Genomic DNA, 22,057 nt, shown 5'->3' with positions numbered 1-22,057 from the left:
TTTAGAGGAACTGGAGCCACCAGAGCAGAGGAGGAAGAAGCACTCAGATCCTCTAGTTGTGTAAAAGTAGACTAGTCCTGAATTCCACATTACTGAAAGAGGCCCTATTATGCTTTTGGGAGTGTTCCTTTTCCTGTAGTGTTTAATATAGGTTGTAGTGCATGTAAATGGTCTGCAAAGGCTAGGTTTCTCTCCCACACACTCCCCTCGTCTGAAATGCAGCCATTGTTTATTACCTTCAAAGTAGGGCTGCAAGATATTGGAAAAAACTGATTGTGATATTTTTTCCCCAACGATATGAACAAAATACAGGAATTGAAGAAAAGACAGTTTTTTTTGTCCGCAAACCCTCCTTTCTTGAACTTTAATGCTATACACTTGGTATTTGTTTAACTATATTTAACCTGATGCAGGATTTTAGTCACGGACGTCTGGATCTTAAGTTATCAGAGCAACAAGCTGAGCTAGCTCGGTTAGCAGCGCCGAACTGGAGAAACACATGAAACCACTTTATTCAGAGTTTTTACCTTTAATCACGGGTGCGTTCGCTTTGGAGATTTGATTGTGATCGGTGGTTTGCTGTCACTCACTCAAGTACCGCTGACATGAGAGCCGCGCAAGTTTTCCTTTTGTAGCAAGCCGCAAAAGATTTGTAACATGACGTGTTTGAGTTCATTTGCATACTTACTATCACGCGTCGTAAAAAAAAAAAGAATCGCATGTCCTGCGATGTACATGCGATGTACATGAGATGAACATGAGATGAACATGAGATGAACATGAGATGTACATGCGATGAACATGCGATGAACATGTGATGTACATGCGATGTACATGCGATGAACATGTGATGTACATGAGATGAACATGAGATGTACATGCGATGTACATGCGATGAACATGTGATGTACATGAGATGAACATGAGATGAACATGAGATGTACATGCGATGTACATGCGATGAACATGCGATGTACATGCGATGAACATGTGATGTACATGAGATGAACATGAGATGTACATGCGATGAACATGAGATGAACATGCGATGTACATGCGATGAACATGCGATGTACATGAGATGAACATGAGATGTACATGCGATGAACATGAGATGAACATGAGATGAACATGAGATGTACATGCGATGAACATGAGATGAACATGAGATGAACATGCGATGTACATGCGATGAACATGCGATGTACATGAGATGAACATGAGATGTACATGCGATGAACATGAGATGAACATGAGATGAACATGAGATGTACATGCGATGAACATGAGATGAACATGAGATGTACATGCGATGAACATGAGATGAACATGAGATGTACATGCGATGAACATGTGATGTACATGCGATGAACATGAGATGAACATGAGATGTACATGCGATGAACATGAGATGAACATGAGATGTACATGCGATGAACATGAGATGAACATGAGATGTACATGCGATGAACATGCGATGAACATGAGATGAACATGAGATGTACATGAGATGTACATGCGATGAACATGAGATGAACATGAGATGTACATGCGATGAACATGCGATGAACATGAGATGAACATGAGATGAACATGAGATGTACATGCGATGAACATGAGATGAACATGAGATGTACATGCGATGAACATGAGATGAACATGAGATGTACATGCGATGAACATGCGATGAACATGAGATGTACATGCGATGAACATGTGATGTACATGAGATGAACATGAGATGAACATGCGATGAACATGCGATGTACATGCGATGAACATGAGATGAACATGAGATGAACATGAGATGTACATGCGATGTACATGCGATGAATATGCGATGTACATGCGATGAACATGTGATGTACATGCGATGAACATGCGATGTACATGCGATGAACATGTGATGTACATGAGATGAACATGAGATGTACATGCGATGTACATGCGATGAACATGTGATGTACATGAGATGAACATGAGATGAACATGAGATGTACATGCGATGTACATGCGATGAACATGCGATGTACATGCGATGAACATGTGATGTACATGAGATGAACATGAGATGTACATGCGATGAACATGAGATGAACATGCGATGTACATGCGATGAACATGCGATGTACATGATATGAACATGAGATGTACATGCGATGAACATGAGATGAACATGAGATGAACATGCGATGTACATGCGATGAACATGTGATGTACATGAGATGAACATGAGATGTACATGCGATGAACATGAGATGAACATGAGATGAACATGAGATGTACATGCGATGAACATGAGATGAACATGAGATGTACATGCGATGAACATGTGATGTACATAAGATGAACATGAGATGAACATGCGATGAACATGCGATGTACATGCGATGAACATGAGATGAACATGAGATGAACATGAGATGTACATGCGATGTACATGCGATGAACATGCGATGTACATGCGATGAACATGTGATGTACATGCGATGAACATGCGATGTACATGCGATGAACATGTGATGTACATGCGATGAACATGAGATGTACATGCGATGTACATGCGATGAACATGTGATGTACATGAGATGAACATGAGATGAACATGAGATGTACATGCGATGTACATGCGATGAACATGCGATGTACATGCGATGAACATGTGATGTACATGAGATGAACATGAGATGTACATGCGATGAACATGAGATGAACATGAGATGAACATGAGATGTACATGCGATGAACATGAGATGAACATGAGATGAACATGCGATGTACATGCGATGAACATGCGATGTACATGCGATGAACATGAGATGTACATGCGATGAACATGCGATGTACATGCGATGAACATGAGATGTACATGCGATGAACATGTGATGTACATGAGATGAACATGCGATGAACATGAGATGAACATGTGATGTACATGCGATGAACATGTGATGTACATGCGATGAACATGTGATGTACATGCGATGACCATGAGATGTACATGCGATGAACATGCGATGAACATGTGATGTACATGCGATGAACATGAGATGTACATGCGATGAACATGCGATGTACATGCGATGAACATGAGATGTACATGCGATGAACATGTGATGTACATGAGATGAACATGCGATGAACATGAGATGAACATGCGATGTACATGTGATGTACATGCGATGAACATGTGATGTACATGAGATGTACATGCGATGTACATGTGATGTACATGCGATGTACATGAGATGTACATGCGATGAACATGTGATGTACATGCGATGAACATGTGATGTACATGCGATGTACATGAGATGAACATGCGATGTACATGCGATGAACATGCGATGTACATGAGATGAACATGAGATGAACATGCGATGAACATGAGATGAACATGCGATGTACATGCGATGAACATGTGATGTACATGCGATGTACATGAGATGAACATGCGATGAACATGCGATGTACATGCAATGTACATGCGATGAACATGCGATGAACATGCGATGAACATGCGATGTACATGCGATGTACATGAGATGAACATGCGATGTGCATGCGATGTACATGCGATGAACATGCGATGAACATGCGATGAACATGCGATGTACATGCGATGTACATGCGATGAACATGCGATGAACATGCGATGTACATGCGATGAACATGCGATGAACATGCGATGTACATGCGATGTACATGCGATGAACATGCAATGAACATGCGATGTACATGCGATGAACATGCAATGAACATGCGATGTACATGCGATGAACATGCAATGAACATGCGATGTACATGCGATGTACATGCGATGAACATGCGATGAACATGCGATGAACATGCGATGAACATGCGATGTACATGCGATGAACATGCGCATATCGCGATTATCGTCACGACACGATATATCTTGCAGCCCTACTTCAAAGTGACATCACTATGTAACACTTGCGTTTCTATTGACTAGCGCTCCAACACATTGTACGTGATAGGCTAAGGGGCGGGACATCTTTAAGCGGTTGACCAATCACAAAACTGATCACAACAATCAGAACAGAATATGAAGATGAGCATTTTAACCATTTTAAGTAGAAGTACAGAAGTATTATCATCAACATGTACTCAAAAGTAAAAGTATATATATTATGTGCAAAAGCTCTTTTCAAAGTATTATATTATTGTGTTTTATCACTTAAAAATACATCGTAAGAGCTTTTAAATGTGTTGGTTTCTCAATGTTTAGCCACTCTAGATTTCTTTTAAATACTGACTTCATAAAGAGTAAAGTACTGCATCATTATATTACAAATACCATGTGTTTTAAATGTAAAGAATACCTAGTTACTATGAGTGTTACATGAATGTAATGGAGTGAAATGCACACTATGTTACCCCAAAATATAATTTAAGTAGCTTTGAATGTAAATACTTTAGTAAAGTTTAAGTATGGGGAAATAATACTTCAGTAAATGTATTTTTGTTATATTTAACCTCGTCTCCTGACTAATTAACCAGTATCACTATGGAAACCACCCTGACTGCAGTCATCACTGGGTCCAGAGTCATAACCACACTTTGTCTGCTAATTGTGCCCTCAGGTTTTTGTCACTGCGCCAAACTGCAAAATGAACCCATCATGACAAATGTGAGCAAGATAAAATGGTACACAGTGATTGAAAGCTCGCGTTAGTGTGTTATTGTTCCTCTTGCGTGGGTTATTGTGTGAGCGTTGCTGTCGTCGAGAAGGCGTCAAAACACCACCTCACCGAGGATTAGCCATTCTAATTACTTCCACCTCTCCACTATCACCATCTGCTTTGACTCTGAATGGGCCTCCTCGAGCAACATGCTATTCAAAATCAATTGCTGCAATCTGCACAATGTTAGCATGATAAGCCGTGCGGAGGTATTTCTGTCCTTTGTTATCCAGTTTGCGTCAAACAGATAAGGTTTATTACATCCTGCGGTAATCTTTCCATGTTTGGCTTTCCGACTATAGTTCAAAAAGGGGATGTCAAAGAAAGGATGCAGTGAAAAAAGAACTAAATGTTTAGGAGATGATTATATGTTGTGATATTGTTGTTAGTACTTTATACGTTAAATGAGATAACCTTAAATACCAGCTTAAAGAGGCCTTATTATGACATCTCTAAGCGGTTGACCAATCACAACAGAGCCGGCAGCTAACCAATCAGAGCAGAATATGAAGATGAGCATTATGTTGAATTCAAGTACAAAAGTAATATCATCAAAATGTACTCAAAATGTCAAAGTAACCATTATGCATAATAGCACTTTTCAAAGTATTAAATGATGTTACTTACAAATACATTGTTAGGGCTTTTCAATGTGTTTGTCAATGTTTAGCCACTCTGCTGCAGCACAGGCAGTGTGAGAAAAATAAAGAGCTTTTTGAACATTAAAGCATGGAGACATGTAGAGACACTACATACTGATATACACCTGAACATCAGCAGGAGAGGACTCTTTAAAGTAGAGACACTACATACTGATATACACCTGAACATCAGCAGGAGAGGACTCTTTAAAGTAGAGACACTACATACTGATATACACCTGAACATCAGCAGGAGAGGACTCTTTAAAGTAGAGACACTACATACTGAGATACACCTGAACATCAGCAGGAGAGGACTCTTTAAAGTAGGGACACTACATACTGATATACACCTGAACATCAGCAGGAGAGGACTCTTTAAAGTAGAGACACTACATACTGATATACACCTGAACATCAGCAGGAGAGGACTCTTTAAAGTAGAGACACTACATACTGAGATACACCTCAACATCAGCAGGAGAGGACTCTTTAAAGTAGAGACACTACATACTGAGATACACCTGAACATCAGCAGGAGAGGACTCTTTAAAGTAGAGACACTACATACTGATATACACCTGAACATCAGCAGGAGAGGACTCTTTAAAGTAGAGACACTACATACTGATATACACCTGAACATCAGCAGGAGAGGACTCTTTAAAGTAGAGACACTACATACTGATATACACCTGAACATCAGCAGGAGAGGACTCTTTAAAGTAGAGACACTACATACTGATATACACCTGAACATCAGCAGGAGAGGACTCTTTAAAGTAGAGACACTACATACTGAGATACACCTGAACATCAGCAGGAGAGGACTCTTTAAAGTAGAGACACTACATACTGATATACACCTGAACATCAGCAGGAGAGGACTCTTTAAAGTAGAGACACTACATACTGATATACACCTGAACATCAGCAGGAGAGGACTCTTTAAAGTAGAGACACTACATACTGATATACACCTGAACATCAGCAGGAGAGGACTCTTTAAAGTAGAGACACTACATACTGAGATACACCTGAACATCAGCAGGAGAGGACTCTTTAAAGTAGGGACACTACATACTGATATACACCTGAACATCAGCAGGAGAGGACTCTTTAAAGTAGAGACACTACATACTGATATACACCTGAACATCAGCAGGAGAGGACTCTTTAAAGTAGAGACACTACATACTGAGATACACCTCAACATCAGCAGGAGAGGACTCTTTAAAGTAGAGACACTACATACTGAGATACACCTGAACATCAGCAGTAGAGGACTCTTTAAAGTAGAGACACTACATACTGATATACACCTGAACATCAGCAGGAGAGGACTCTTTAAAGTAGAGACACTACATACTGAGATACACCTGAACATCAGCAGGAGAGGACTCTTTAAAGTAGAGACACTACATACTGATATACACCTGAACATCAGCAGGAGAGGACTCTTTAAAGTAGAGACACTACATACTGATATACACCTGAACATCAGCAGGAGAGGACTCTTTAAAGTAGAGACACTACATACTGATATACACCTGAACATCAGCAGGAGAGGACTCTTTAAAGTAGAGACACTACATACTGATATACACCTGAACATCAGCAGGAGAGGACTCTTTAAAGTAGAGACACTACATACTGATAACACCTGAACATCAGCAGGAGAGGACTCTTTAAAGTAGAGACACTACATACTGATATACACCTGAACATCAGCAGGAGAGGACTCTTTAAAGTAGAGACACTACATACTGATATACACCTGAACATCAGCAGGAGAGGACTATTTAAAGTAGAGACACTACATACTGATATACACCTAAACATCAGCAGGAGAGGACTCTTTAAAGTAGAGACACTACATACTGATATACACCTGAACATCAGCAGGAGAGGACTCTTTAAAGTAGAGACACTACATACTGATATACACCTGAACATCAGCAGGAGAGGACTCTTTAAAGTAGAGACACTACATACTGATATACACCTGAACATCAGCAGGAGAGGACTCTTTAAAGTAGAGGCACTACATACTGATATACACCTGAACATCAGCAGGAGAGGACTCTTTAAAGTAGAGACACTAGTACATACTGATGTACACCTGAACATCAGCAGGAGAGGACTCTTTAAAGTAGAGGCACTACATACTGATATACACCTGAACATCAGCAGGAGAGGACTCTTTAAAGTAGAGACACTAAATACTGATATACACCTGAACATCAGCAGGAGAGGACTCTTTAAAGTAGAGACACTACATACTGATATACACCTGAACATCAGCAGGAGAGGACTCTTTAAAGTAGAGACACTACATACTGAGATACACCTGAACATCAGCAGGAGAGGACTCTTTAAAGTAGAGACACTACATACTGAGATACACCTGAACATCAGCAGGAGAGGACTCTTTAAAGTAGAGACACTACATACTGAGATACACCTGAACATCAGCAGGAGAGGACTCTTTAAAGTAGAGACACTACATACTGATATACACCTGAACATCAGCAGGAGAGGACTCTTTAAAGTAGAGACACTACATACTGAGATACACCTGAACATCAGCAGGAGAGGACTCTTTAAAGTAGAGACACTACATACTGATATACACCTGAACATCAGCAGGAGAGGACTCTTTAAAGTAGAGACACTACATACTGATATACACCTGAACATCAGCAGGAGAGGACTCTTTAAAGTAGAAACACTACATACTGATATACACCTGAACATCAGCAGGAGAGGACTCTTTAAAGTAGAGACACTACATACTGATATACACCTGAACATCAGCAGGAGAGGACTCTTTAAAGTAGAGACACTACACACTGATATACACCTGAACATCAGCAGGAGAGGACTATTTAAAGTAGAGACTCTACATACTGATATACACCTAAACATCAGCAGGAGAGGACTCTTTAAAGTAGAGACACTACATACTGATATACACCTGAACATCAGCAGGAGAGGACTCTTTAAAGTAGAGACACTACATACTGATATACACCTGAACATCAGCAGGAGAGGACTCTTTAAAGTAGAGACACTACATACTGATATACACCTGAACATCAGCAGGAGAGGACTCTTTAAAGTAGAGACACTACATACTGATATACACCTGAACATCAGCAGGAGAGGACTCTTTAAAGTAGAGACACTAGTACATACTGATGTACACCTGAACATCAGCAGGAGAGGACTCTTTAAAGTAGAGGCACTACATACTGATATACACCTGAACATCAGCAGGAGAGGACTCTTTAAAGTGGAGACACTAAATACTGATATACACCTGAACATCAGCAGGAGAGGACTCTTTAAAGTAGAGACACTACATACTGATATACACCTGAACATCAGCAGGAGAGGACTCTTTAAAGTAGAGGCACTAAATACTGATATATACCTGAACATCAGCAGGAGAGGACTCTTTAAAGTAGAGACACTAAATACTGATATACACCCGAGACCGAGCATACTCTTTAATCTGTTAAATCCCAAGCCTGTTTTTCAGGTTTCAGGCTCGAAAATGACATTCCCAGAACAAATGACCATATATTCTCTTTTAAAAGGGTTACATTAATAATCTTTTTTCTCAAAGTAATGATAAACCTGTGAGTTGGATGTAGAAAAGTCAGAATCAATATAGATGTTTTTTATTTTAAAGAAAATTCAGATTGAACATGGTAAAAAACTGTAAATGATAGTGTCCGTCCAATGTTGTTGTATTTATGGTGAAAACCAGTGGTGTAGTGGGGATTGTTTTACTGGGGAGACGCTATTTTAATTAGGTCATCCCAAACAATGCCACACAAGTGCGCACGCGCGCAGTGCACTCACAAAACGGGCAGACAGGTCCACAGAAACTACCGGTATGCTTAGTCCTACTTTAGTTACTGTACTGCAAAAAGCAGACGGCGCTGCGTTCAACACACACACAGACTCAAAACCATGGACACACTGGCACATAAGTTACATAAACAATTTATAGGCCTAAATTGCATAAGCTACATCTAAGCAGACAGCGCTGCTTCTCTCTATCTCCACTTTCAACATCTATTTAAAACTCATAACAAACAAACCAAATTCCCAAAGTTGTCCTGAAATTAACTTATTAAATAAACGACACGAAAAATATAGCCTACTTATGCAAACATTGAATCTGGACTTGAAATGATTCTGATTAGGCCTAGCCTACATTGCAAATAAGCAGACAGCGCTGCTTCACACACACACACACACACACACACACACACACACACACACACACACACACACACACACACACACACACACACACACACACACACACACACACACACACACACACACACACACACACACACACACACACACACACACACACACACACACCTTGCGTTTTGAAGACTGATAAATCCGAAATGGATGAACAGCAGCCCAGTTTCCCAGCTTTGCAGTCTATCCACGAGTAGCCTCTTGTTTCCTCCGCCACATCTCCTCCGTCCATACCTCTGGGAAAGGTGAACTTGAGATAGCCAGGGGAACGTTGCTAGCGCAGCTAACGTGCACGTTAGTTAGCATTATTCACGTCTTTAGGCGGCTCTTCTGATGATGTAGTACTAGTAGCAGCTTCACTTGTAGCTTCAGTGCTGCTAGCCTCTTTCTTCTTGTAAATTATATTCTTTTTAGAAAATAAGTCAAGTAAAAAACGTTTTCTTTCCATTATAGAGCTTTTTCGTTAGCGTTCTTGAGGGAAAGAGCTGCCGCAAAATCGGCGGGCGGTGAGCTGGCCGTGGGTGTGTCACTGACACACCCCCAGCTCGCCGCGGGGTCAGGAGCGTGATGACGAATCATCATTTTTGAAGGAAATCGTTTTTATTTTGTATTATAGGCCATTACTGTGAAATGTATAATTCTTTCACACACACATACGGGTATTGGGCCGAGCGCGACACCGTACTTCCGGTCTGCGCCGTTTTACGCGAGGTGCAAGCAGCCATACACCGTCTAGCAGTGACGTGCAGTCAGGGGAGGCAGAGCCTCACCTCTCATACTCCAATGTAACGGAAAAAAAAACTAAAGAAAAACTAAATAATAATAAAATGTCTCCACTGATCTGTGTTGTAAATGTGATTTATGTTTGATTCCAATCGCTTTTTATAGTTAAAATCAGCAAATTTGACGAGCTCCGCTACAACTACGGGTAGCGATGAGGAGAGAGGCAGGGACGAGCTCTGCCTCTCGTAAACCCACAGTAACTGGCTGGAGCGCCGGTGTTGTGTCACATTATGCCTCCCCGTCATGAAATGCCCCCCTTGTCACGGGAACGCGCATTTCTAAATGACACGTTTACACCTCTAAATGACACGTTAACACCATAGGTTTACACCTTAAAACGATGTTTAAAACGAAAAGTAAACGTTCAGGGTTTTTATTAATGGTAATTTTCAGACTGTGAGTTGTTTAGTGGTAGCTCATAGTCTTGATTCTTCTGGTTTAACTTTTCGCTCCGTATTTGAGGTGTCGAAATTCGTTCGTCACTTCCTTTTCAGTTTGTTTTTTTAAATGGTTTTTTTATCATTATTGTTACGTCCTGTCTGTATAAACGTGCTTTAAAATGTATTGTTTAATTTTACATAGTTGTCATCTAATAATCTAAATATGTTTACAAATGTTACATAGTCTTTGTCAGCATATATGCTATGCGTACAAAATAAAAGTGTGACATTCATGAAACTTGCTCCATTTATTGGTATCAGTCCTAGAACCATACCCTGAAAAATGCTTGAGGGTGGGATTCATAGAAACCTCTTTTGGTGGGGGGGGGCATTATATGACAGGCCTGGCCATCACAATATGCCCCCCCCTTGCTATCTTACAAAATAAAAGTGTCACATTCATGAAACTTGCTCCATTTATTGGTACCAGTCCTAGAACCATACCCTGAAAAATGCTTGAGGGTGGGATTCATAGAAACCTCTTTTGGTGGGGGGGGCATTATATGACAGGCCTGGCCATCACAATATGCCCCCCCTTGCTATCTTACAAAATAAAAGTGTCACATTCATGAAACTTGCTCCATTTATTGGTACCAGTCCTAGAACCATACCCAGAAAAATCAACCAGCGCAATGACGGTCAAGCAGCTGTTATTGACAGCTACGCTATGACCACCATCTGGAAACACACATTTGGAAGAATCCGGGTATGTACATGATTGGAATAACTTTGCTTTTGTAAATGTTGCAAATGTGCATTTTTCAACAGGAATGTAATACTTGTGCAACTACTCTCAGGTTGATCCAATGGCACACAGTCATCGTGGGAATTGTGAACGAGAACCATCATTGGATGTTGGTGGTGAGAATAGGAGCATATTTTAAGCTCCAATCTGTATCTATAGTGCTGTATACACCATATATAATTAGTGATTTGCAAGATAACCGGGCCACACATACATGCTGTCACTTATTATTGATCAAATCTAAACAATACCCTACATCGTACCTGCGTAATGTATGGTTCCTGCCTAATGCATGTTGTGTTTCCATGTGAATAATAAAAGGTAATGTACCCCCATGAGAAGAAAACCCTCTTCTTGGATCCACTTGGAGAAGGGAAAGGCAAAACGAAGGTGTGCCTGCAGTCTACAAGGTACATTTGATACAGTGTACTAGTTCCGGTGTTTTATGAGTATTTTGACAATGATGTGCTGCATCTTGACACATGTATACATACTGTAGAGCCTTTATGAGGATGAAAGGCTGCAAGGTGTCAAGATGGACATGCAGCACCCTCCCCCATAATCGCCAACAAGACAGCACATCCTGTGGTGTCCTGGCCTTAAAAGTGAGTGTGAAATGCATTTAGCCAAACATTACTCTCAAACTCAAATTCAGTAGCAATTAGACTGAATATCTTGACTTGCTTTTATACATCTTGATCAAAGATGTATTGAATTGTGTCAAACTACACATATACAACATGTCATTCTTTAAATCTGTTGGGTCATTTGTCTGTATTCCATTTGAGGGTAAAATCATAGACCATGCAGTCCATATACTAATCAAGGTTCTCTTCAGTTTGCAGAGAAGATTTTACTGGGGGAGTCAATTGAGTTTGAAAGCTCACAGAAGGCAGTGCACGAGCTGAGGCTGGACATTGCTACTTCTCTCCTCAGAGAATCTGGTTTGTTACCTTTTCTCAACATTGTCAATGACTTCATGTAGTTACTTTTATTAATTGTATCTCATAAGTATGCATCAATAACCTAGTATATTAATAATGTGCCATGCAAATTGTTGTATTGTATCACTGCTTGGACCATTGGTACTGTTGACCAGGGACATTATCAGGGTTTTAAAAGCAACACAGTGGCTTAAGTATAGATTAGGGTAAATAGTCACTACATACAGTATATTGTGTATCTCAACTCCAAACAGATAACATATGAAGCATCGCAGGCAGGCATCTTCAACTGCAATTTCATATAGGCTACACACGTCACACTCTAACACACCCTTTCAATTCTGCGGTTTATTTAAGATGTGAGATTTCCCCATCTTCCTCCTTTCAATGTGCTCATTGGTGTGTATTACTTTTAACTGATATCCTCAGTTAATTTTTACCTTGAATTTATTATAATCTAAGCTGTAAAGCTAATGTGATGAACAACAAAAGAACCATGAGAACCAAACTTAAATTGATGCGTACAGTGCGAAAGAAGTTTTTGGATGTTTTGTAATGACATTGTGCAGGTTCCCATTCTAAAGAGGGTAAGGAGAGAGTGAAAGAAGGAGCAGATGGCTCCTCTGTGCTCAGATTTAATCATTTAGAAAATCTATGTGTTTGTGTGTGTTTTGCCTTTTCTTCACACAAAATAATAAAAGACCACAACAAATGTGTCCTTATATAATTGACCTTTTAGTCAAAAATTGGAATGGGTCACCTTGACCCCAAATCTGTAATGTGGTTTATCTGAAGATATTGATTACGTTTTGTCTCAACAGATGATCTAAGCAGGCTTTGCTTTTACTGCGGGATGGAGGAGCAGGATGAAGAACATTGGGTAATTTCCTATTGCACATTACAAATAAAGAAAATTAGCAGAAATATGTTTCCAGACTTTATCAACATAACATTTGCGTTGGTAATTGCTACTATATTTGGCATCTTCAGCATTAACTGATAAAGGATTAATGTTTTGCTTGTTTTTCCATACATTTTTGTTGAAAATGTATTTCTTTCTCATAACACAACATTTATGTTTTTGAAAGATTTCGATTATTGAAGGAATGGTTAGAATGTTAGTGGGAAATACATTAGAGATATTCTATTATCATAACAAAATCCCATAATGCAAACCTTACATAACAAGTATTTATTGTTTTCTCAGATTTGCTGTGACATTTGTCAGCAGTGGTACCACCACCAATGTGTACAAAGGCCGCCAGTTGATCAACCGTACTTGTGCCCTGGATGCACATAATGCCCCGAAGGAACCATCATTAACTGTCCACTGTCATTTCAACCAATGCAACTATTGTTTGGCCTGTCATAAAATGCACCCCACCCCAAAAGAGGTTTCTATGAATCCCACCGTCAAGCATTTTTCAGGGTATGGTTCTAGGACTGGTACCAATAAATGGAGCAAGTTTCATGAATGTGACACTTTTATGTTGTAAGATAGCAAGGGGGGGCATATTGTGATGGCCAGGCCTGTCATAAAATTCCCCCCCACCAAAAGAGGTTTCTATGAATCCCACCCTCAAGCATTTTTCAGGGTATGGTTCTAGGACTGGTACCAATAAATGGAGCAAGTTTCATGAATGTGACACTTTTATGTTGTAAGATAGCAAGGGGGGGCATATTGTGATGGCCAGGCCTGTCATAAAATGCCCCCCCACCAAAAGAGGTTTCTATGAATCCCACCGTCAAGCATTTTTCAGGGTATGGTTCTAGGACTGGTACCAATAAATGGAGCAAGTTTCATGAATGTGACACTTTTATGTTGTAAGATAGCAAGGGGGGGCATATTGTGATGGCCAGGCCTGTCATAAAATTCCCCCCCACCAAAAGAGGTTTCTATGAATCCCACCCTCAAGCATTTTTCAGGGTATGGTTCTAGGACTGGTACCAATAAATGGAGCAAGTTTCATGAATGTGACACTTTTATGTTGTAAGATAGCAAGGGGGGGCATATTGTGATGGCCAGGCCTGTCATAAAATGCCCCCCCACCAAAAGAGGTTTCTATGAATCCCACCGTCAAGCATTTTTCAGGGTATGGTTCTAGGACTGGTACCAATAAATGGAGCAAGTTTCATGAATGTGACACTTTTATGTTGTAAGATAGCAAGGGGGGGCATATTGTGATGGCCAGGCCTGTCATAAAATGCCCCCCCACCAAAAGAGGTTTCTATGAATCCCACCCTCAAGCATTTTTCAGGGTATGGTTCTAGGACTAGTACCAATAAATGGAGCAAGTTTCATGAATGTGACACTTTTATTTTTGTAAGATAGCAAGGGGGGGCATATTGTGATGGCCAGGCCTGTCATAAAATGCCCCCCCCCACCAAAAGAGGTTTCTGTGAATCCCACCCTCAAGCATTTTTCAGGGTATGGTTCTAGGACTGGTACCAATAAATGGAGCAAGTTTCATGAATGTGACACTTTTATTTTGTAAGATAGCAAGGGGGGGCATATTGTGATGGCCAGGCCTGTCATATAATTCCCCCCCCCACCAAAAGAGGTTTCTATGAATCCCACCCTCAAGCATTTTTCAGGGTATGGTTCTAGGACTGGTACCAATAAATGGAGCAAGTTTCATGAATGTGACACTTTTATTTTGTAAGATAGCAAGGGGGGGCATATTGTGATGGCCAGGCCTGTCATATAATGCCCCCCCCCCACCAAAAGAGGTTTCTATGAATCCCACCCTCAAGCATTTTTCAGGGTATGGTTCTAGGACTGGTACCAATAAATGGAGCAAGTTTCATGAATGTCACACTTTTATTTTGTACGCATAGCATATATGCTGACAAAGACTATGTAACATTTGTAAACATATTTTGATTATTAGATGACAACTATGTAAAATTAAACAATACATTTTAAAGCACGTTTATACAGACAGGACGTAACAATAATGATAAAAAAAAACATTTTAAAAAACAAACTGAAAAGGAAGTGACGAACGAATTTCGACACCTCAAATACGGAGCGAAAAGTTAAACCAGAAGAATCAAGACTATGAGCTACCACTAAACAACTCACAGTCTGAAAATTACCATTAATAAAAACCCTGAACGTTTACTTTTCGTTTTAAACATCGTTTTAAGGTGTAAACCTATGGTGTTAACGTGTCATTTAGAGGTGAAACGTGTCATTTAGAAATGCGCGTTCCCGTGACAAGGGGGGCATTTCATGACGGGGAGGCATAATGTGACACAACACCGGCACTAATTTAGCGCGGGCACTTATTTTGTGAGCGCGCTCAAGCCAGTTACTGTGGGGTGAGATGAGGCACAGATGAGCTCTGCCTCACCTCAGAATGCGTCACCTCACAGAAACTGGCTGGAAAGCGGGCCCTAAGCGCATGCCTGCACCATCTCACTGTATGTCACCAATGTAATGTTTGTAGATCCCTTTATTACATTTATCCTCGCCATCCATAGTCTCTAAATAACTTATTTCACGTATATATGATATTTAGGCCCGCTGGTCTCATCATACAACGGCAATGAAAAAAGCACCAGGGGAGGCAGCCATAACCTCTGCCGCACTGAAGGGGGCAGAAGTGAGCCCACAGGTTCTTGTTGCTACTGTTATTCTACGCAGAGACGGTATAGACGCGAACAACAAACTAGACTTTTGAAACTAGAGGAAGATAAGGAGGACTTTTACAAAAAAGTAATAGAGATTGTTGTCCAGAAGGATAGCATGGACTTCATCTTCAAGTCAAGGTAAGACCCCAATTGTAATGAAAATGGAATCTTACTAAGAAAGAACAATCCAATATTTAGATGTTGGGTATCCTTTTGTTGAACGGTCTGTTTAAAATGAATCGAAGCATCAGACTAAAAAAGCTTTTGAAAATAACCGAATATTTCGATTATGGTCAAAATATGATATTTGTAAATCTGACTCTGAAGACATGCAGCGATTTCTTCGGTCGTTAATTCAGAAAAAAAACCTAGTGCGCTCTGCCTGGCTACGTTAGCTAGCTGTTTATATTTGCACTTCCAGGATATTAGCACCTCCAGGAAAATGGCGTATTTATATATATTTATATGGCGCGTGTTGCATTGTGGGTAGCTCGTGACGTCACTGTGTGTGAAAGAATGTTTTTGTCATTATTACAACAAATACACACTTGCAACTGATAAGACTGGCAATGATTTTATATTTATTAGACTATTAAAAAAAAGATCATGCTCCAAATAAGTGGGGGTACGGCGTACCCCCGCGTCCAACGCCCACTACACCACTGGTGAAAACTAACCTTGGATGTTTGGTTAGTAGACTAAAAGCTTTAGGAATCCAAAGTACAACATATAATAAGTACCCCGTATCAAGATTGATGCAAAACAAGTTATATTTGACCTTTTTAGACAGATTTAGCGAAAAAACCCTCTTCTGGGGTCATTTGGGTGGATTAACCTATCTCTGGCCCCCCTTGCTCGATTTTGACATGTGACATCTCTTCCTGACCGTTAGAGCCAATAGAATCGAAGGGAAATCGTCCCATAGACTCTCATGTTAAGTCATTGTGCAGTTATTGTTATTGTAATACAGTGTAGAAAATCTCGTTTTGCCACACTGCTACAACGTCCACGTTGTTATGGTTTGCATGTTTAAGTCATATTTATGCCATTGATTTTGAAAGTCGTGCATACTCAGCATATTCCATCCAGTTTCTTTCTTGCTTAACGCAGCGAATATCCCGCGGCAGTGCATTGTATGCGCTTCAAATATAGGCTGCCTGTTGATGAAAGGATACTCTGTCGAAGCTGATGATGAGTTGAACGGGGGCCCGGGGACCCACGGTGCGCGAGGTTATGGAAGTACGCATGTCAGGGAGAGATGCTGGAGCTGCTTAGTCCGTCCTTTGGGGCTCTGTGAGCCGCCACAGAGAGGTGCTATGGTCTATGGTTGAACGTCACAAACAATCAATGGCTGTGTGCAGAGAAAGAATTTGATGATTTGCAGCGCACTTTCCTAACAATAATTACCCGGGGTTATACAGTAAACTTCTATAGTTGTTCCTCCTGGCAACACAATCTGCTCTAGCTCGACTCCGAAAAAGTAAATCAATAGTCCTGAAACTCCGTAATTGCTACTAGAATGGGAGCCTAAAATCCATCATCCAAAATGTATAGCTAATTAGTTTCATTTAACTCAAATGTGTCTGTGGGTGAGTCATGGGGAAAGAGTGTGTCACCGTCTCCAAAGTACCAAGATAAATGACCTTTGAACCACAACAAAACCCAGAGAGAGTCTGGTCTGAGGAGAAGGATGGAGGGCTCATTATTCTCTTTGCTCTGTCACTCTCAGTGGCTTCAATGACACCAAGGACTCTGTAATTCCCTTTCAGTCTCTCCCTCAGACTCACTAAGAGCCAAACAGACGAAAATAGAGAGGGAGGAGAAGGCTGGGGGAAAACAGCGACGGGTGAACTGAGGCAAGATAAGGCGCCCAATGGACAGAAATGAAAAAAAGAAATAGCAACACTGCGACAGCGTGCTATAAGACGACAGGCGTGGGGGAGCGAATAATTTGCGAGGATGACAGCGTGAGATAGGGGGGAGTGTTAATGAGGATCTCAGGGTGGGTGAGCCTCTTGGTGAGAGTCCAGAAATGGCCTTATTTAAAATGTAGACGGGATCAATTGGGCCTCCTAATGCGGCACAACGAGATAGCATCCCCCCGGCAAGAAAGGGTCAAGCACTCAGCTTCAGGGCTTAATTTGACTTAATAATGCCGTCCTGACTTCAGAGAAATGCCTCGCATATGCCGCCGCCGTCGTCGATGCATACGGCATCAATGGATAAAAGCCAATTGGTCTTTGAGTGCTGATAGCTCTTTCTTTCCCCTCTCTCTCTCTTCCTCTTTTTCTGAATAAGTGCAATGTTGTTATGGAAGTGGCTACCAGGCAACGGAAAATGTGTATTACACCGACTAAAATGGCTATTGTTGCTTTGTTCTCATGCATCTCACAAAAAGGCAGGCCGGGATGCAGCAGTGAAATAAGCTAACGTTCAGGATGCACGTTCAAAGCGGCACTAATCAATATTTTGTTTATTAACAAACACATCAAGTCACTATGTAAAAATGATTGCTTATAGTGACAAATCTAGATATGCTGCCCTTACGCAGATTTGTTGCCTGTTTTTGCTCCAAGTTGGATTAATGCTGCATTTACTTAAGCTCTTTTTTCTGCAAAGCATATTCTGATAAACTCCACTGGAGCTCACCAAATTAAGACGGGTTAAATAAGTGGTAGCTAGAGAAGAAAATGGAGCTTGTAGCAGTTTAAGAGTCAGATATATCTCTCAGGAGACAACAGCAGAGTTAAAAAGGTTAAAAGAAAACGGACGCCAACTGAATAACGTAGCTCTGTGTCCACTGGATGTTTACATAGATAATTGCTTGCTAACGTGTTAGCCATGACATCCAGACAAAAACAGGCCCCAAGTGACAATAAATCAATACAGATTTCAACTGGGGCTAATAAATACAGTCGATAAATAATGCATAATTTTCTGTTTCATGCAAAAGAAGGGTTGACTTTATTATTTTCTTTTCACCCTGGAAATGGGTGTATGTACGTATATGTGTACATATGTGTCTGAATATAGCATTTTGTTTCTGTGTGCGTATTTAATTACAGAATTATCTTTTTTCTTTATCCTTCAACAGGATGACTAACGGGAGGGCTACCTCTGAATAAGATATGCTTTCTGCCTTCCCACTTCTACTAATTATGTTTGTTTCTCGGATGTATAAATTGTCTAATTGTTGAAATAGTAGAATAAATAATAAAATAAATTAACCTCTTCAACACACTCAGATTATGCTGTACTCTTACATTATTTCTGATCAGTGTCTCAGCTTTAGTTTAGCTGATTTAAGGAATCTTCCCTTCTCTATATGTTGCACACTGTTTGAACAGTTTTTAGTTAAATGGTTCATCAGATAACAATAAGTAGACATTTGTTCATTTACGTGTCCCGTCAGGTCTAGTTTAAGAGCTATATTAATACAACATATTAATTGTATTATGCTGCAACTGGAAACAAGCCTACCGATTCTTAATTTAAGCAAGAACACAAACGGTATCTTATACCAGCCAGGTAATTCCCGGGAGTTAAAACACCAAAGTAGTTTTAGTATTAGGCTATTAATCACACATGTTGATTTTTATCCTTAAGTCATTGCTAGGTAAGCTGCCCTTATATATCTCCAGACTTCTGTCCTTTTATACTTGCTTTTTTAATACCAGACGAGCAGCAAATGGGATGCTTTTAAATGTTCCTTTGATGCAGTCAGAGCTTGGTAAAGCTGCATTCTCCCACTATGCTCCCTTTTTATGGAATACGCTGCAAGTAAAACCTTGTCTCGAGGCACTTCCTACTGTAAATGCTTTTAAAGGTATGCTACGATTGGCCCTTCATGAAACATGTAACTGTTTTACCTGATGCTGATGTGATTATGCTTCTTGCCACTGCACAAATGGCCTTCTGTATTTATATTTGAATTGTATGTTTTTTGTTTAATGCCCTTGTTTTATGTTGAAACTTGTTGTGTGCCGTGTTGGTCAGGACTCCCTGGAAGAAGAGATCTTGTATCTCAATGGGACATTTCTGGATAAATAAAGGATAAGTAAAAAATAAAAATAAGGCTCCTCCAGGCAGCATTTGCCACTTTTACACATCATCAGATGCAAACAACCCGACATAAACCATTAGTGATCAATCTTTCTTCAATATCAGATTAAAGGGTCACGGCCCATTACCCCCCCTCAGATCCATGCATCCTGTTCCTTCAGCTGGTACAAGGTGTTATGGTAACATGTAATAAAGGATCAGTGGACTGAGTGAGGGGAAAATGCACAGAAGGGGAAATAATGTGAGAATGAGAAGACAGCATTAAGATGAAACTTTACTAATACCCTAAGGTTTCAGTTTTAAATTCACACACAGTACAGTACACACACATGCATTATAGAGAGGTGCCACAGTGAAGAGGCTGCCGGGAGCAGTTGGGGGTTCGATGCCTGTTTTTATTAGGGAGGCAGACCGTGTCCAAATCAGTGTGTGGAAGACCCTCCTTTTTAATCAAGCCTATAGTTAGAGCTTGGTTAAGATGACCCTATGTTTGTCCTACACGTTAAGGTACTTCATCTTGTTTTTGTTCATCTGTAAAGCCAACTGGGACATGCGTGTGATGTGATGTTGTGCTATAGAAATACACTTTGATTTGATGATTTGATGTAATGAACTGGCACCACTGCAGCTACCAGTCCACACCATAGACTGTATAGGTCCACACTCGTATATTGAATCAGAATACCTGAATTAGTCCCAGAGGGGAAATGTGCATCAGCAGGAAAGAGCCACAGACAGCTTAATGTTACCTATGTTAAGAAAAAAGTACTAAGCTATGATATAATAACAAATCTAATAATAAAAGAAAAATACTTTCCAAAATACAAATCCTGTAACAGTTCTTAGGATTTAGATTTATTGGTGGGGTTTTTTGGGTTATTTCTTTGGGATTGGGATTTATACCGACAACCCTTCAGCTACAACGCCAAGTTCCTTTGAGCCGCCCCCAATTTATAAATGAATACACCTGCATTGTTACATTCAACTTATACTCAGTGCATGGACAGTTTTCACAATAAGAATTTGGGTATTTTTTCCACTGCATTTGCATTTTACATTTCTGCAGTGTTTTGAATAAAAGTGTAGCATGATCTAACTACCATTACTCATCAGAAAAGAAACTGAAAAGATATGAAAAGATTACTGACGGTACCACCAACACTGTTTGATTGACAGAACCCATGACGATTTACCACAGCAACAAGCACTCAGCTACTGTAATATGATGAAGACTAAATGAAGTATGTTTGCAGTGGCACGACTTCATGTTCATGGTGTGAAAGCAACACAGTGTTCTGAGCGCTAACATAGTTTCTTGTTCATTTGCGTTATGCATGAACAACAGATGGTGTCTTCTTTGTTTCATCCCCGCCTGCACTGCAGTTCTTTTGTAGTCATTAATGGAGCCAAACACCATCTACTGGCAAATACAGGAACCCTGTGTTTCATAAATGATGACTGCTGCTGTGATGACAATATATAACAGCCCTCTGTAGGAGTATGTGCTCTGACTATAGAAGTGCAAGAATGTTAAACAAATGTTATGCAATGAAGCCATCGTTACATCATCTCCTGGCGCCGTGTCCATAATGAGTTCATACTGACTCCCCTGTGGAGAAATCAACTGAAGAAAGTACCTGCCAGGGATCTCTTAGAGAGCAGAATATTAAATATCTACTTGTTATGGAGAAATGACACTCTGTTCATTCTTTAATTTCATGCATTTCATCTTTTAAGGTAGTGTGAAATAGAAACGAACAGATTGGGGATTCTTCCAATTATTGTGTGAGTACTTATGACCACTCGAGTGGTG

At 40.3% G+C, this 22,057-nt stretch overlaps 1 protein-coding gene across 1 annotated transcript; it reads left to right on the top strand.

Moving 5' to 3' along the window:
* The first annotated feature begins 11,540 nt into the window (after window positions 1–11,540).
* LOC117557101 (PHD finger protein Alfin1-like) lies at window positions 11,541–14,035 on the top strand. The gene is made up of 7 exons (XM_034232785.1): window positions 11,541–11,563; window positions 11,655–11,718; window positions 11,924–12,012; window positions 12,102–12,207; window positions 12,441–12,546; window positions 13,368–13,426; window positions 13,754–14,035. The coding sequence occupies exons 2-7, from the start codon at window positions 11,710–11,712 to the stop codon at window positions 13,844–13,846; spliced, it is 462 nt and encodes a 153-aa protein (XP_034088676.1). The 5' UTR covers window positions 11,541–11,563; window positions 11,655–11,709; the 3' UTR covers window positions 13,847–14,035.
* The last annotated feature ends 8,022 nt before the right edge of the window (window positions 14,036–22,057 follow it).

Source organism: Gymnodraco acuticeps, unplaced genomic scaffold (genome assembly GCF_902827175.1).
Source record: "Gymnodraco acuticeps unplaced genomic scaffold, fGymAcu1.1, whole genome shotgun sequence".
Taxonomy (NCBI): Eukaryota; Metazoa; Chordata; class Actinopteri; order Perciformes; family Bathydraconidae; genus Gymnodraco; species Gymnodraco acuticeps.
The sequence above is the reverse complement of the archived record's forward strand: the minus strand, read 5'-3'. Positions and strand labels throughout refer to the sequence as shown.

Coding starts and splice junctions, on each gene's coding strand:
- LOC117557101 (XM_034232785.1), top strand. Junction 12,013..12,101: donor GTGTGCCTGCAGTCTACAAG/GTACATTTGATA, acceptor TACATACTGTAG/AGCCTTTATGAGGATGAAAG. Junction 12,208..12,440: donor GTGGTGTCCTGGCCTTAAAA/GTGAGTGTGAAA, acceptor GGTTCTCTTCAG/TTTGCAGAGAAGATTTTACT.